The 17,133-nt window shown below is 38.3% G+C and overlaps 1 protein-coding gene across 1 annotated transcript in view; it reads right to left on the bottom strand.

The window, feature by feature from the left end:
• The window catches only part of LOC120635394, a 64,482-nt gene that overhangs the window by 28,811 nt on the left and 18,538 nt on the right, over window positions 1-17,133 (bottom strand). Inside the window, exons 5-15 of the mRNA XM_039906402.1 lie at window positions 15,916-16,041; window positions 14,486-14,635; window positions 13,471-13,592; window positions 10,710-10,866; window positions 9,385-9,479; window positions 8,425-8,593; window positions 6,906-7,143; window positions 5,027-5,181; window positions 2,492-2,715; window positions 1,084-1,276; window positions 103-237 (exon numbers count right to left, since the gene is read on the bottom strand). Coding sequence (XP_039762336.1) covers window positions 103-237; window positions 1,084-1,276; window positions 2,492-2,715; window positions 5,027-5,181; window positions 6,906-7,143; window positions 8,425-8,593; window positions 9,385-9,479; window positions 10,710-10,866; window positions 13,471-13,592; window positions 14,486-14,635; window positions 15,916-16,041 — 1,764 coding nt within the window. The remainder of the gene's footprint in view (window positions 1-102; window positions 238-1,083; window positions 1,277-2,491; window positions 2,716-5,026; window positions 5,182-6,905; window positions 7,144-8,424; window positions 8,594-9,384; window positions 9,480-10,709; window positions 10,867-13,470; window positions 13,593-14,485; window positions 14,636-15,915; window positions 16,042-17,133) is intronic.

The following is a 17,133-nucleotide window of genomic DNA, read 5'->3' as shown; positions in this document are numbered from 1 at the left end:
AGGCGTGCAAAAGAAGTCCGAGACAGCATGTGTCTATCTTTTAAGATTGAAAATACGCGGACGAAGTCGCGTTGGACCGCTAGTTAGTAAATAATAGTATACCTCTTCAGGTGTCTTCAAGTTCCACTTCATCTGTTCCAAGACTCTCAGCAGTTTTCCTGAAGTCACGTCGTTCACTTTCAGATTGTACATCTTCTTGTACAAATTTGAGGATACACCCTCAGCGATTACGTACAACTGTAACGATAGTAAATTATGATACTAGTGTGCTAATTTGGTTATTATATTCTATTTATTATGAAAATTAAGCTTCATTTGCTTTACTGCGCGAAAAGCAGGAGAATCTGTATGGTGTAAATTATAATTTCTTCAATCCTTATACTCCACACCTAAAAGATCTTCGGCAATGTAGGGTTACGCTATATACTACGCACGTTTCGCTCCGAAACCGGAGCATCCTCAGGAGATGTTGGCTTTACAAATAATAATTGTTGAGTCATCAATCAAACAGATTTTCCTGCTTTTCGCGGAGTATATATATATCATGGAATTCCGCAAAGTAACGCCTGCTTGTATCCAATATTAAAGCAAAGCGATAAGGGATGGATTAAAGAATTGTGAACACGCCAACAGCAAAAACCGGAAGCTCTCGAACGATTCGGCCCGCGAGATCAGAAGGGCCAAGGTGAGGTGATGGGTTATTGTCAAGGCGAGCATTTAGTTCCGTCTCCAGTTGTCTCCGAAGATACGCTCCATAACAATGAAGCGTACCTTCGAACTGTAACTTGTAGTCTTCTCACGCGTCCGCTAGGATGCGGGGGTAGATCCTATCAAGGGTGAACACCCTGTGAAGCTCCATGTTTTTTTTGCTGATGAATGTATGAAGATCATGCGCAAGTGTCTGGAGTGTTATGAGCAGTCGGTGGTTTTTTATATTGGTTAGTTGTTTGGTTGTGTTTTCCTTTTTTTATCTTTCTAATTAGTGTAATTGGCTTTTGGGCGTTCTTATTAATAATAATAAATAAATGAATAAGACGCGCAAGGCATCTTGGGGGAAAATAAACAATGGCTATTGCAACTTACAGAAGCAGTGTATACCAGGCTGCCAGCACTTGATACTGTGAGTGCGGCAAGGCTCGGAGCAGGCGTGTCTCCAACGCTGATCATCTGCATCCAGGGCCCCTGCTTCCCGCTAGACGCTATATAGTTGTTGGTGCCCCAGTACGTTGTGTCAGGATTCTTAACTTCTTTGGAAATGAAGGGTATCAGTTCCTTTCTGAGAACAATTATTAAGTGATCTCAGAATTTAGTTTGACACAATTTTCCTGTCTGTCAGTCTGTCTGTTCATCTATCAGAATTTTAAAATGCACTCTGTAATTACATGTGTGTCTTTCTGCCAACGAGGTTTGGCGTCAGAGGCGGATGGTCGTAAAATATATTTCAACATCAAAACAAGTGGAAAGAAGATATGTTGTACAAAGCCTACGTAACGTCTGAAGAGAACCAGAAGAAGGCTTACAATATCGGTCTGTATGTCTGTATAAACATTGTTATTATATCAAAATATATCATAAAAAAAGCTTGTATTCTACGGGCTTAATTTCGGAATCATTGTTCATAAATGGTCTGCCTTGGCTTTAAAAGGAATAACTTATCATGACTTTGCAACATTTCGTCTTATATTATTAAATGGCATTCATTTAAAATGCACGTAACTCCGAAAAGTTAGAGGGTGCTGGGGGTCAAATCACAAAAGGGAGGCTGAATCCCTCCTTGAACCAGGCATGATTGCCAGGTTTATATTTTATTCTAAAAAAAGAATATTGGAAAAATCATTATCATATCAACTACTTACTGGCTCACTACAGGGTAAGGGTCTCCTTTCAGAATAAAAAGGGTTCAGATCGAGTCCAATACGCTAACCAAATGAGAATTGGTTGACTTCCGCACGACCTTGAGAACATTATAGATAATTTTCAGGCGTGCAGATTTCCTTTAGTGATATTTAATTGCATACAGGCCATCCGCTGCTTTACCACCAGTGTGATTTGAACCACAGGTCTATCTTCTATATGTATAAAAAAGAAAGTGTGTGGGTATGTTCCGTATAGGCTTCGATCGGGTAAACCGATTTCAATGAAACTTTTAGGGAATCTCCGGATTGACCTGGCGAGTAATCCTGTAAAGTTTGGTGACGATCGGAGTACTCCTATTTTTGAACTGTCAAACTGTCAAATACAGCTTTTATTTACAATGATAATATTCTTTTGTTGGGTGTACATGGGTGTAGATAATGATCTTAACCCGCTCGAGAAGAGAATAGAAGAGAATGAATACGAAGAGAAATTAATGTTTTAATATATTATGAGACTTAAATTAAAAATTTAATGATGTAAGTTTATTGTTCAAATAAAATAAAGCAAAATCTAGGCCGGCGAAGCGGGCTGGGTACGCTAGTTTATTATAAAAATGCTGAACACTTGTACTTACAGATTCGGAGTATATCTAGGGTGTTCACTGCTCTCCAAACTCTTCACGGTCGTGTACCAGAACCTCTGTAGTTCCTTGCTACTAGATGTCGATATGAAGTTATGAATGAACGAGAGTAGTCTCTCTTCCACGTAACTGTTGAACAGCATTTCGTTAAGTGCTGCTATCCTGATCTGTATGTGTTCTTCCTCGTCTAAAAGAAGCGGTAGTAGTTTCTCCTCACCCTGAAAGAGTATCTTCATTTTTATCTGCATAATCGTGATTGGGTTTAAAGACATTTATTCTCAAAAGAAACAATATAATAGTGACTGAAATAATTTAAATATTAGAAGTAAGAATAAACTTACAGTGCAGTATACTAGGTTACATAAAATTTATAATTCGTTTAAAGGAATTACAATTCTACAATAAACTACCAATTGTCATCTTGGAGATGTCTCTTAAAAAGTTCAAAGTTTGTATTAAACGTAAGCTTATAGAAAAGTCCTATTATAGTATTAAAGGACTACGTAAACGTAAACGTAAAAAAGCTTGGGTGTAAATTATTGCTCTAACCATAATAATTTTAAATGACATTGTGAGATGGTGATAACAAAAAAAATAAAAACACCCGGCTAAGTTTGTTGTGGGCTTCTTCTTAGACCAGGACGCGTTTGGAACCCTCGTAGCTTTAGTTTTAAGTTTACGAATGTGGTTATCGCCATCATCTCACTACCGTGTAATTCTTATGTACGCATAAAAAGTGCCACGTATGGGCCGGGCCTACTTGAATAAAGATATTTTTGACTTTGACTTGAACAGTTTCACTTAAAGAGAAATTAAAATTAACATAAAGTAGTGGTAATATATTATTTAGTTAGTGTAATACAAAAACAAAACAAACACAAAAATACAAAAGTTGGCGCGTTTATAAAAAAATTTAAACAATGCTTTTTTAGCTTGTATTAAAAGATTTCTTGATTTAAAAGATTTCTCGCAAAAAATCTTTTTAGGTAGACTTTTGTATAGTAGTGTTCCCTCAACCTGTATAGTTTTACTGCCATACTTAGTTCTAGTCTTGGGTAATCTTAATTTATGCAAAATATAAAAAACTAGCTGTTGCCCGCGACTGCGTTTGATTTTGTTATTTGGTGGGGCATTAAATTTAGTTGTAGATCTAAAATAATTTAAAGTATGTAGTATCGCTAAGCCTTAAATGAGGGGTTTCTCCGCTAAGGAGTTCTGTCTTCTATCTCCAACCACAGTTTGGGCAAAATTAAACACATGTTATAACCTCTATAGTACAAAAATAATTATTTAAATCGGTTATAATTTGTCGGAGTTATGGTGTAGAATCGTCAAACACTCATCCCCTATTCCAAAGGAACCGAGCTTAATGTCGGGATAGAAAGTATCCTATATTACTTCTAACACTTCCAAGAATATGTGTACAAAGTTTCATGAGGATCGGTTAAGTAGTTATTGCGTGAAAGCGTAACAAACAAACTTACATTGACATTTATAATATTAGTAGGGATAGGGAAGGGATAGGGATATCCAAGCTAGGATAGCATCACTATGTATCAAAGCTTTATGGCTATAACATAAACTCTGTCTTTTTGGGCAAGATAGAGGTTATGTGGGACTCGTTTACCCAAACTAAAAACTACCACGGCATGTCCCTCTCGTTGGCTTCAGTAGACATCCAGGGAATCCGATGTATACTTCCCAGATGTCATTATCGGATCGGATCAGGACAGCTTGACCCCCCCCTCAGACAGTAGGGGGGCTCATATAATGACGGGTAGCTAAAGTCAGATACAGCCCGAACATCACATGATAAATTACAATCAAGTGACTCCTGCCACTTTATTAGGTATGCGTCAAGTAGCGTAGGTACTATACGCGTGTCGGTCTTTTATCTTAAATAGGGCTGTCATAAGTAAACACTTAGAATGTTTTGAATTAGTTTGTATGGAAAAATAAATATGCTTCTTTTTTTATTTAATATTTTTAAAAAAGAACATCATCAAAGCGCTACAGCCCTGGGTGGGCCTTGGCTTGGTCAAGCATATGTCTCCATTTGAGGCGGTAAGAAGCTGCTCTTTCCAGCTCCGAACTCCCAGAACCCTCAAATCCCTCTCAACTCCATCACTCCACCGACCCCTAGGTCGTCCTCGGCATCTACGCCACTCCAAAGTGCCCTCCATCAACCTCTTTGAAGCTCTCGTGCCTCCCATGCGTTACACATGCCCTGCCCATTGCATTCTTAGCAGTTCGTAACAGCGGAAAAGAACACAGGCTACCTTTAATCCCGATTCCTTAAGTACTTCCCGAAGGAAAATAGTTTACGAGCTAAGCCGCGGGCAGACAACTTCGAAATTTGGTTTGCATTTCACCTATGCTATGGCAAAGGGCATGTACTTTCTATACCGATCTCTCAAATAGTTCCCGCGGTAATATATTAAAAATTGTTAACGAGCGTCGCTTTAGACCCAATTCTGAAGTCCACGCAGACAAAGTCGCGGACAGAAGCTAGTCTAAAATAAATCTAACGCTGTAATTCCAGTTGCACGACAAGGTTGCCCAAAGTCTCTCGTGTCGGTCGCGCGTCTTGTCACTGTAGATGGTGCTGGTGTAAGAAACTGCTGAGTAGCCCAAGTTGCAGAGACCTTGCAGCCATATCATCCGGTCCAGATATTGTGGGCATTCTGAAAACAAAAGGACACTTTTTTTATAAATATACTACGACAATACACACATCGCCATCTAGCCCCAAAGTAAGCGTAGCTTGTGTTATAGGAACTAAGTAGACTGATGAATTTTATAAATTTAAAATGCATATAAAAATTTTGAACCTGCGACTCTCGGGAAATCGCGGCCTGAGCGCTTTCACCAATTAAGCTACGGCTCTCCTACCGTCGCTGCCGAAAATTAGTATATGCTTATCACATCAGTCTTATAGCGACCGTAGCGTCATCTAGTAGGAAACGTTGCAGTTTCGATCTACATTTTCAAAGGTCCATATTACAATGAGACACGTTTGAAACAAAAGATGACACATTGCTTTTTCATATTTTTAATGGTGAAAGCGCTCAGGCCGCGATTGCCCGAGAGTCGCAGGTTCAAATCCTGTCGGTTCCGAAAATGTTTTAAATGCATTTTAAATTTATAAAATTGATAATTCCTCCAAGTGTAGGTAAAAACACTAATTAATAAAGAAAAATCTAAAATAGACAGATGAATATTTTTATGAATAATACACATAAATACTAAGAACATACATATAAACACACAGACACTGAGAAACAGACATGCTCATCATACAAACATTTACCAGTATTGGGAATTGCACCCACGGACTCAGAAAGCAGGGTCGCTGGCCACTGCGCAAGTCGGCCGTCAAACTTTGTTCGACTACTGATCCCAAAGACCAGAGTTTACCGGAACGGAGCAAAAATAATGGAAATTATGTTTTTTGCTGTTCTGTAATCCCACAGTCAAGATAAAACCGCTTTTTGCTTCTTCCTTTTATCGATTCCTGCATTTCCTGTGCCATTAACTTTACGCCAACAACAGTAGCAAAAACGTCATTGCGTTTTCGTAGCAGGAAATTATCAATGCATCTTAGACACCTCTTGGCTTAATGTGCTTTGGAGATCTTCATTAGAGCACCGTGGAGGGCCAAAGCTAATAACATCATCATAAACAAATCGACGGGTCTCCTCTCAGATTGAGAAGGGTTTGGGCCGTAGTTTAGCTAAGTGCGGTTTGGTAGACTCCCCACATCTTTCAGAACTTTACGGAGAACTCTCAGGCATGCACGTTTTCTCATTCCTCATGAAGGTACGAACTTGCAGGGAAAGATTGCCACTATTTTCACTCGATCCGACACGCGCTCTCGTTTTTTAATAATATGATTGCTCAGCACCAACAAATTGACATATTTAATATAAGTTTAGCTAAGTTCCTAAATTATATTCAGACAAATGAACTAATATAACTATAACGTACATCTGTAACTGACTTAGTATACGTTTTGGCTGGCTGTAAGTATACAAAGGATATACATAAATAAATTAATAAATGATGTTTTCCTTCCGTTAAAGCAAGTGATATTTTAATTATTTCAAACGCAACTTAGAAAAGTTATAGGTGCTTGCTGGGATTCAAAATCGCCCCTCCGAAAATAAAGTCGAGTTCGTACCCAATGCGCTTCCACAGCTTCTGGAGTAAAGGGTCAATAACGGAACAGTTAGCTATAATTCCCATGGCCAGACGAGTCAGTGTTAACAATATGGTAGTAGTAGCGTCTTATACGCTGCTGCCCGTTCTTCGTCGTATTCCTTTAATCAGCTCGTGCGACACCCGAGGAAAGGGGTGGTGACCCTCGTGGATGGCGAAATGTTTAGGTTTATTTTTATTTTCTTCTTACCACTGTACATCCTGAAGTATTTGACGACAATGTTGTCAAAGTAGTCCCGCTTCACACCGTAGACCTTCGACACCAGTATCGCGAACGTCAGTATCCCAGCGTGCCTGACGTCCTGCGAGAAGTCCATACTCAGCTTGCTGAACGTCTCCAACTCCTCGAGGAGACCTTGGCTTTTGACGTCCACGTTGAAGGGCAGTTTCCGGATGAGGGACAACAGGGTCGCTGATTCGATTTTTGCCTGTAATAGATAGCTATTTTGAAGCGAAAGCTTCATTAGGCGCGTTCAGATCTTTAGGGATGAACAAAAATCCTGGAACTCGCGTCATGTGCTATATGTATACTGAATATAAAAGTTCAAGTTATTACTTCGATCGGCAAAATATTGCTCTGTGTGTTCTCTGCTCTGCAGAAAGCAGGGATGCCCAGTCTCTATGCTCTACTAAAGCAAAGACGCTTGCGTTGGCTAGGTCATATACACCGGATGGAACCTCGTCGTTTGCCTCGACAGGTTCTTCTTGGTGAGATGGCGCATGCTAAAAGGCCAGTGGGCCGACCGCGTTTAAGGTTTAAAGACAGCGCCAAGAGGAACATTACCGAATCCAGCATCGACCGTAGACTTAACGGAAGAAAGATGAATGGTGCAAGAGTATTAATCAGGGATGCCGTATCTATGACGAAGCTTGGCTTGGTGTTCTTGCTCAAAAAAGGATACGAAGGCACATCACGGGATCTTCAGATTGCGCCGAAGGGTTCAACTGCCATATTTGCGGCCGTAAATGTCGCTCGCGCATCGGCTTATTTAGCCATACAAAAAAGTGTCCTTAGACGAAGTGTCGCTTAGTGTGTTTGAAACGTTTCTCAAGACGTCCAGGCCAATGTAGTTGTGCTAGCGTAGCTGTACTCGTTTATTTCATACCTAGTATGAAACCGTACCGTTAATTTCTGGTCTGGTCTGGTTGGCCATGGCTGGTTACCACACTTCCGATAAAGGTGATTTAGCGTAGGTACTGATGGGCTATGAGTTTAATATAACTACCACACCCCTAACAGTTTAGCCCGTTCCTATAGACTGCATCATCGTAAGTAACCGTGATTCTTCAGGTAAGATTGCAGTCAAGGGCTCACTTGTAGTGGAATTCAAATACAAATTAAACACTCGCCAGTTTGAAATTTTAAAACACCCTGACACAAATTAATAATCTTTTGCAATAATCAGACAAAAAACATTAGTTTTGATTGCGTTAGAACTAATATTCTTCATTCTACAAGTCAAGACCTTTCATTTGATATTCATATTCAGAAAGTTGTGAAAAAAAATTAATCCGTAATTTTGTGGCGGCAGCCATCTTGGACTGATTCTCAAAAAACATAGCTAAGAATCCCGTCTTTGTCACCTTTGAAGCAAAAAAAAAAAAATCAAAACAGTTTATCAGTTTGGAAGCTATAGGCAAAGCTATGCCACAGATAAACATTCTTATCTTATCCTGTCGTTTTTGCGTCGGCAGTTAAAAAAACTTACCCGTTCTTCCACCACGAGGTGTCTGATCAATCTCACGCAGTCATCACTTCGAGCATGAGGCAGCACTTCTAGGAAGATGTTTCTGGCGGTTTCAAGGTCATAGCTGGTACCAAGCACCAGTCCGTCAAACAGTTTCACCAGCGACTTGTATGACAAAATTGATATTGTGCTGGAAACAGGTTTGTTGTTGTATGAATAAGAATAATAATATTAATAATCATTTATTTGCAAGAATGTTTGTACAATATCAAGATGTGGTAAACAATATAGTTATTTTAGAGAGCATAACATCTACTAAATTAATAGTGTGCAAATTTGGGTCAAGGAAATTAAAAAGATCAACCTTAATTAAATGTCAAATTAAATTAAAATATAAACACTACAAACACATGATAAAATTAAAAATGATATTAAATAAATAAATAAATAACCAAATCGAAAATTTGATTAAAATTATTTAGTTTATAATAAATATTCTTTTACATCGTAATAACATTTTTCGAGAAGCATTTTACTTAATTTATTCTTAAACATATTAAGGTTCATGTTTTTGAAATCGGTTGGTAGTTTATTATATATTTTTACAGCCATACCGCAAGCATGTGTCGGATATTAATGAGACATCCCACTTCTGCTATCGGATAAATGCCAATTTATTTTTGACGTGACAACGTCTTATAATTCGATGGAGCCGGCTGCACGCACGAAAAAGCATGACGTATGCGGCGTTACCTCGCTCTGAGGCGTTCCATTCAAGGCCTCGTTCTCTTTATGCCGGACCACAGCATTGCAACAATGCTGCTTAGCGGCAGAAATAACTTGGCGATAGTACTACACCCAAAAAGCTCTACTACAAAAGTCTGTCTGTTTGTATTGCTTAGGACAATTACAATATAGCTCTTTATTATTAGCTCTTATAACATTTTGAATGGAATTTTTTGCATAAAGTACGGAACTCACTTTAGTAGATCAACAAAATCCAGACTATGTATGAGACTAGCGTTTCTTACAATGTTATCTGCATCAATACCCTTTCTTGCAATTTTGAGAAGAATCTGAAAATATAAAGGTGAACATATTTATAGTTATTATATATTAATTTTAAAAATGTATCCCCTATTTTTGTTTCATAAAAGTCCGCAAGGACTCCGCTGGAGAAATTCAAGTGAAATAAAATTGATAATTTTTTTTTAAAACGTAACACGGAACTAGATCTTATATATAAAGCTGAAGAGTTTATTTGTTTGTTTACTGGAACGCGATGATCTCAGGAACTACTGGTCCGATTTAAAAAAATCTTTCAGTGTTGGATAGCTCATTTATCGAAGAAGGCTGTCAAGGTCACACTAAGACCAATAGAAGCATAGCACCAATGAAGAATATTTTTAAATCAGGGTTTTTTTCTATTTAAGAGCGCGCGTGCGTGCTCTGTGGCGCTGTGTTAAAGTTTCGATAAAATCATGTAAGACCCAGTTGTTATTTTTTAAAGTTCTAAAAATAGTGGGACCGCAAGTTTGAAATAAAATTTATGTTCCACAAATGTATTTTTTAAATAACCTAGCTAGCTTATAGGTCGACTTTGGAGGCATTAATTTCATTAATTCCTAAATAATAAAATGGCAGATTGTAGCACGTAACTTGTTATGTTTTATTGTAAGACCAAATTTGTTAACCTGCAATCACGCAAATAAAGATTTGAATTTGTAGTAATGTTACGATATTGCTCAGCGAATAGCGAAGCTGAAGTGGCAAAGTGCAGGGCACATGGCTCGGAAAACCGATGGATGTTCTTAAGGTGTTGGAATGGCGAACCCGCACCGGTAAATGCAGCGTTGGTTGGCCGCAAACGTGGTGAACAGATGACATCAGGCGAGTCGCTGGGGGCCGCTGCAGGCGAGCGGCCCAAGACCGTGGAACTCCTTTGGTCTTTAAGCACTGAGGTATTTTGGACAAGATGATGTCACGGAGTTTCCCGAATTTTGCGGTTCACCTCTTTCTCGAATTCGGTCCTAGCTAACTGGATTGTGTCCTAGAAATACGTGTTCGTTGACAGTTTTGAGTGCTGGCAACGATTACTAGTTGCGAGCGGACATGAGCCCCAGAGATAATATTCGTCTTACTCATGTTCACAGGCCCACCGGTTGAGAGACTATGCTGAGGTCATTGAGCATTATATTAAGGTCTCCCAGAGTCTCTAACATACCGTCCACATCGATATCACCATCGTCATCGTCGCATGCTAAAATCGAATCAGGTAATGTCACGATCTTAAGAAGTTTACTTACCTCATACGTTTTGTTTTTCAGTTCGCTCTGTGAAATCTGGCGTATACCGTTCGTCCAGTCGTCATAACTCCCTGGTACATATTCCAAACTGGTTTCTGTCACGTTCAGCTTCTCGACGGTTACCGGTGGGTAATCCGACTCGTGGTACAGTGATAACCTGTGCAAAAGCAATCATTATTTGGCGTGTGTGCTGCACAGCATCTGTGAGAGTGCGTACGTACTTCCCTTTTAGTTTTTAAGCCAATCAGAGCTGGCACGTAATCAACCAATCAGGTTCGAATTTGCCTTTGTTTATGAAACGGACATATATTAGTGATATCTGCATATCGTCTGAGAAAAGTATATAAATCCTTTGTGGGGATCGGTATATGCTTTTATAACATGATACCTAAGGTAGTATTAGATCTACCTTCACCTAAGTTTAAACAATATATTAAAACACATTTAAATAATCGTGGTTACTACACGATTGATGAATTCCTTAACGACAAGGCTGCTTGGAAGCAGGCCACTCCTCTCTCATCTCTCACAAAACAGAAAAATTCTAAAGATTTTTAAACTATAAAATGATGTTGGAAAAGAGCAATCTGCTTGAGTTTCTTACCTTGCTCTTTCTCAGTGGAATCTGCCTTCCGAACCGGTGTTAGAGTCACTACAAACTGACAGACTTGACGTTTCGACGAAAATTGCTTGTAAGCCTACTCAAAATAAATGAATTTTGATTTTTTTTGAATTGTGTCACGTGGTCACCGGGATTGTGGCGCTCGGTATGCTTCCGTCATAGTCATTATCACATTTATTTGAAGAAAAATTGCAAAAGTGAAATTATGCGCATAAAATTAAAAACATAAAGATCCTTCAGCCATTATTGCATGCAGTGCATTGTGTCCAAAAAACAGTGAACACGCCCCGCGCACGTCTCACTTCAAACCCACGGAATGTTGCTAGCTCACGAACTTTTTCTCATATTTCCCATTTTTTTTTTTTTGGTAAAAATTGATTGATTTTATGGTGAACGTTTTGAACATTAGAGGTAAAATATTTACTGTCAACTGCTAAATGGATCGAAGTGATTAGCCGCCTGTTCGAGGAACACTACTAAAGTGGAGTGGTTTTTGATGCTTCAATATTAGTCGTGTACACGGCTTCTGTAGGTTCTTAATTCTGAGCTTGTGTTAACTAGCTGTTGTCCGCGACATGGTCTTCGTTTTCAAGATTTGTAGTACAATGCATTCGCGCACTTTGTATTTCAGTGATTTATATTCAGTATTTACGATACCTTTTACATACTCGTTTAAAGGAAATTGCATACAATTCTACAATAAACTACCAATTGTCATCTTGGAGATGTCTCTTAAAAAGTTCAAAGTTTGTATTAAACGTAAGCTTAAAGGAAAGTCCTATTATAATACAAAGGACTACGTAGTCGATTAAAAAGCTTGGGTGTGTATTATTGCCCTAACCAGGTTGCTTTTCTAATAATTTTAAATGACAATGTGAGATGGTGATAACAAAAAGAAAAAAACACCCGGCTAAGTTTGTTGTGGGCTTCTTCGTAGACCAGGACGCGTTTGGAACCCACGTAGCTTTAGTTTTACGTTTACTAACATGGTTATCGCCATCACACTAACGTGTAATTCTCATGTAATGTACGCATCAAAAATGCCACCTGTGGGCCTACTTGAATAAAGATATTTTTGACTATGGCTTTGACTTATACTCTGTATAGCTCGTTTGAATACTAACCCTTTTTAAGATTATAGGCGTCTCTCTCTCTGTCTGTCTCTGTCTGTCTTTTATACCACTACGTGTTAGCCCAATCTCTCAATGTAAGTGACGATGCAGTCTAAGATGGCAGCGGGCTAACCTGTTAGGGGTACAGCAGCTATATTAAGCCAGTACCCTCAATCGGTTCCTACGCGACATCGTACCGGAACGCTAAGTCGCTTGGCGGCACGGCTACGCCAGACCAGAGTAAAAATCCCTATTTAATATTATAAAATGTCAATGTAAGTTTGTTTGTTATGCTTTCACGCAAAAACCATTTAACCGATCCTCATGAAACTTTGTACACAAATTCTTGGAAGTGTTAGAAGTAATATAGGATACTTTTTATCCCGATATTAAGCTAAGTTCCTTTGCGAGAGGGAATGAAAGTGTTTGACGATAACTCCGACAAATTATAACTACTACTATAGAGGTTATAATATGTGTTTAATTTTGCCCAAACTTTGTGAAGATCTGATGAATGTGGTTGGTAATAGAGATTAAGGCTTCGCGGAACTGAATACTTTTTTAGAACACAACTAAATTGAATGCCACATCAAAAAACAAAATCAAACGCAGACGAAGTCGCGGGCAACAGCTAGTGAAATTATAAATTCAAGAACTGCGATTAAGACTTCGGCTACTCTTTGAAGGGCCCGAGTTCGTAACCACACACACCTATAACTTTTCAAAGTTACATGCGTTTTAAGTAATTAAAATATCACTTTCTGCAAAGTTGGAAAAAACTGGTAAGGAAACCTGCATGCCTGAGAGTTCTCTAAAATATTCTCAAAAGCGTGTGGAGTCCACCAATCCGCACTTGACCAGGATGGTGGACTACCCTTCTCATTGTGGGCGGAAACCCTTGCCATTAATGGGTTGATGAAAGATGAGATAAAATTAAAAAAATCTCATTCATAACGAGTTTAATACACCAAATAGTTTGGGTAGGCACTGCTTTTATGCAAGTACGAAATGTTATCAAGAAACTTACTCAGTCCTCACAGAAAGCACGTGTCCATTGGTCCTGTACTGGAAAGCTCCGTTCATGGTCATACTGCTCAATCCTTTGTTATTCAGTTCGTAAACTCGCTCGGCTGTGGTAACGCTCTCTAACTAAAAATACACGGAATAATAACTGAGAAGTAAGTTGAACATTAAGTATCATAGTTCCCAACGGTCCTGCCGTTTTATAAACTTTTCCGTAGGTGGTAGCAGTGGCACTCCATATAAGCACAAATGCACTGCCTACCCAAAAAATTCATACAACTTGCATAGAAGGAGATTTCAATTTTATGCGATCTTCCTTCTTTAGGCCTACCTTTATGCACGCCACTAAAATATTTGGATAGGCAGTGCATTTGTGCATATATGAAGTGCGTGCTAGACAGTGTTGTTTGCGAAAGTTTGTCTGTTTGTTTTCTAAATGTCTATATTTGCTTCACTCTGTGCAGATCTTGATCGGGAAAAACTTCTCCTATTCCAGGTTCCCGTGATTTAGCATGTGGACCCGCCAATTATATCCCCCGTCAGGTGATATAATCGGGGGATATAATTTTTGTCTTCTTGCTTGTAGTGGAATAATAAAAAACATAAAAAAAGCCTTATTTCACTGCTGGACTAAATGCCTCCTAATAAATAAATAAATAAACATACTACGACAATACACACAGCGCCATCTATCCCCCAAAGTAAGCGTAGCTTGTGTTATGGGTACTGAGATAGCTGATGAATATTTTTTTATGAATACAATGCACATAAATACTTATAATACACAGATGAACACCCAGACACTGAAAAACATTCATGTTCATCACACAAACACTCTCCAGTTGTGGGAACCGAACCCACGGCCTTGGACTCAGAAAGCAGGGTCCACAGCGCCACTCGGCCGTTGTAATCAAGAGAGTATTCCCTTAGTCACCTCGTACGAGATCCGCTGGAAGAGGTTTGGTGACACCTGTATTCAGATCTGCCACTACCACACGGCATAAGTTATTAATTCTTACAGCGTATCGGTGGTCGTTCATCATCCAAGGCACTGAGCTCCATCGTTCAGGGAACGTCTTATGGTACCTGTCCAGGGAGGACAGATACTTCCTGACAGTATTCCCCAGCACCACGTATTTGGTGTTGCAGTAACTGTGGTACAGGCAAGGCTGCAAAGAGCCGAATAAGTAAGGGTAGTATTATTAATAAATCTATATATATAAAAGAGAAAGTATGTTGGTATGTTCCGTATAGGCTCCGAAACGGCTCGACCGATTTCAATGAAACTTTCCGGGAATCTCCGGATTGACCTGGCGAGTAATCCTGTAAAGTTTTGTGACGATCGGAGCACTCCTATTTTTGAACTGTCAAACTGTCAATTACAGCTTTTATTTACTATGATGATATTCTAATGTTGGGTGTACATGGGTGTAGATAATGATCTTCACCCGCTCGAGAAGAGAATATAAGAGAATGAATACGGAGAGAAATAAATGATTTAATATATTATGAGACTTAAATTAAAAATTTAATAATGGAAGTGTATTGTTTAAATAAAATAAAGCAAAATCTAGCCCGGCGAAGCGGGCTGGGTACGCTAGTAATAAATAAATAGGTAATAAATAGGTGCTGGAATGGCAGCCCCGAACTGGTAAGCGCAGCGTTTGTCGACGCCCAACGAGGTCGACAGACGACATTAAGCGCGTCGCAGGTAGCAGCTGGATCCAAGCTAGCACAAGGGCTAGCTTGTAGTGGAATAATAAAAAATATAAAAAAAAATAACCACACTGCTGGACTAAATGCCTCCTAATAAATAAATAAATAAACATACTACGACAACACACACATCGCCATCTAGCCCCAAAGTAAGCGTAGCTTGTGTTATGGGTACTAAAATAGCTGATGAATATTGTCATGAATACAATACACATAAATATTTATAATACACAGATAAACACCCAGACACTGAAAAACATTTACACACAAACATTTTTCCAGTAATGAGCTTAATTTGCTAAACTCCGCGAACAGAAGGAGAATCTGTATGGTGTAATTTATAATTTCTTCAATCCATTTATACTCCACACCAAACAGATCTTCAGCAATATACCCTCTACGCACGTTTGTTGTGTTGTTAATATTACCTGCTTTTCCATACCGCGTATCGTAATATATATATATATATTTTGAATGTCGGTTTATAATAGTTTTACACCACCTATTTGTTCTCGCTCTTGTTGTTCTAATCCTAAGGCTACCTGGCAGAGATCGCTTCTAAGCTTGTGTGTTCTCTCTATTCGTCCTTTATTTTGCTAACTGTTTAGTGGATTACAAATAAAGAGTTTAAATAAATAAACAAAAATATTAGTATAGACATTAGGGTGGCTTATTATTAAAACCGACTTTTTTTTTTGAGACTAATAGACATAGATTAAATAAGACTCTTTACCTCTTCAGCGTAACCGTCATTTGTCTCACTCTTCAATTGGAAATTGGCTGAAATGCCTCGCTTCACGTTACTTGACCACACCGGCTCTTCCCCTCCTATGTACATGGTATTAATGACTCCGTCTTCCTGCAAAATTATACGTAATATATTTTACTTTTTATTTCAACCCCCTTAAAAGCTAATTTTAATTAAAAGATACGTGTGGCCCATTTTAATTAATAAAATAGTTAATAAGATAATTGTTACAACTTACAAGCTATGGAATTTAATCAGAAATAAACGTTATCTATACTCATAATAAATCTGTAACTGGAAGATTTCTGTACATTTAATGTATATTGAAAATTTTGATCGGGGGATGCTCTATAATCGATACTGAGTCCAAAATAGATTTTTATTTAATTTTTGTCTGTCTGTCTGTCTGTCTGTCCGGGCATCACGTGAAAACTACTGAACGGATTTAGATACAATTTGGTATAGTGGTAGCTGATATTCCGGGTCAACATATAGGATACTTTTTATCCCGATAAACAATAAGTTTCCTCCGAGAAACGAGATGAAAATTTTTATAAATTTTACTTTATAGCTCCGTTAAATTTGAACCGATTTTAATAATTCTTTTTTTAATTGAAAGTGCATACTAACAAGCATGTATTGCCTAATTTTAATCAAGATCTGATAAATATTGTCGGAGATAAAGGACATAACTCTTCGCAGAGCAGAGCAGACCAGCAAGTCGCAAGGCATATGGTACAACGATCGAATGCATGTGTATCATTCTACTGATATTATAAATTCGAAAGTTTGTGAGGATGAATGTATGGATGGATCTAAGTAGGGATGGATGTTTTTAGTGTATATTTTACTATGGTTTTCTGTAAATTGGCTGAAATACAACGATGTTTTCTAAAGATGTCATGCCGATTTAGAGTTTTACTGGCGAACGCCGCGAAAATGGTGGATGATACATAAATATAATGTACTACATGTTTATAGTAATCGTGATTATCTACAAAAGAATCCGCGAGGCTATATGTCTATGGTTAGGTTAGGTTAGTCACAATAACTACTTTTTTATAATTTTTCTTTCAAAAAACTATATGTATAATTTTAAGATGTTGACATTCCTATCATGATATTAATAGTTATCCAAATAAATAGTTTTATAAATATTAATTTTGATTATATACCTGCAAATTACTTTTTAAATTGTTCAAA

The sequence above is a fragment of the Pararge aegeria genome, chromosome 26 (assembly GCF_905163445.1).
Source record: "Pararge aegeria chromosome 26, ilParAegt1.1, whole genome shotgun sequence".
NCBI lineage: Eukaryota > Metazoa > Arthropoda > Insecta > Lepidoptera > Nymphalidae > Pararge > Pararge aegeria.
This window is presented reverse-complemented; position numbering and strand designations above follow the sequence as displayed.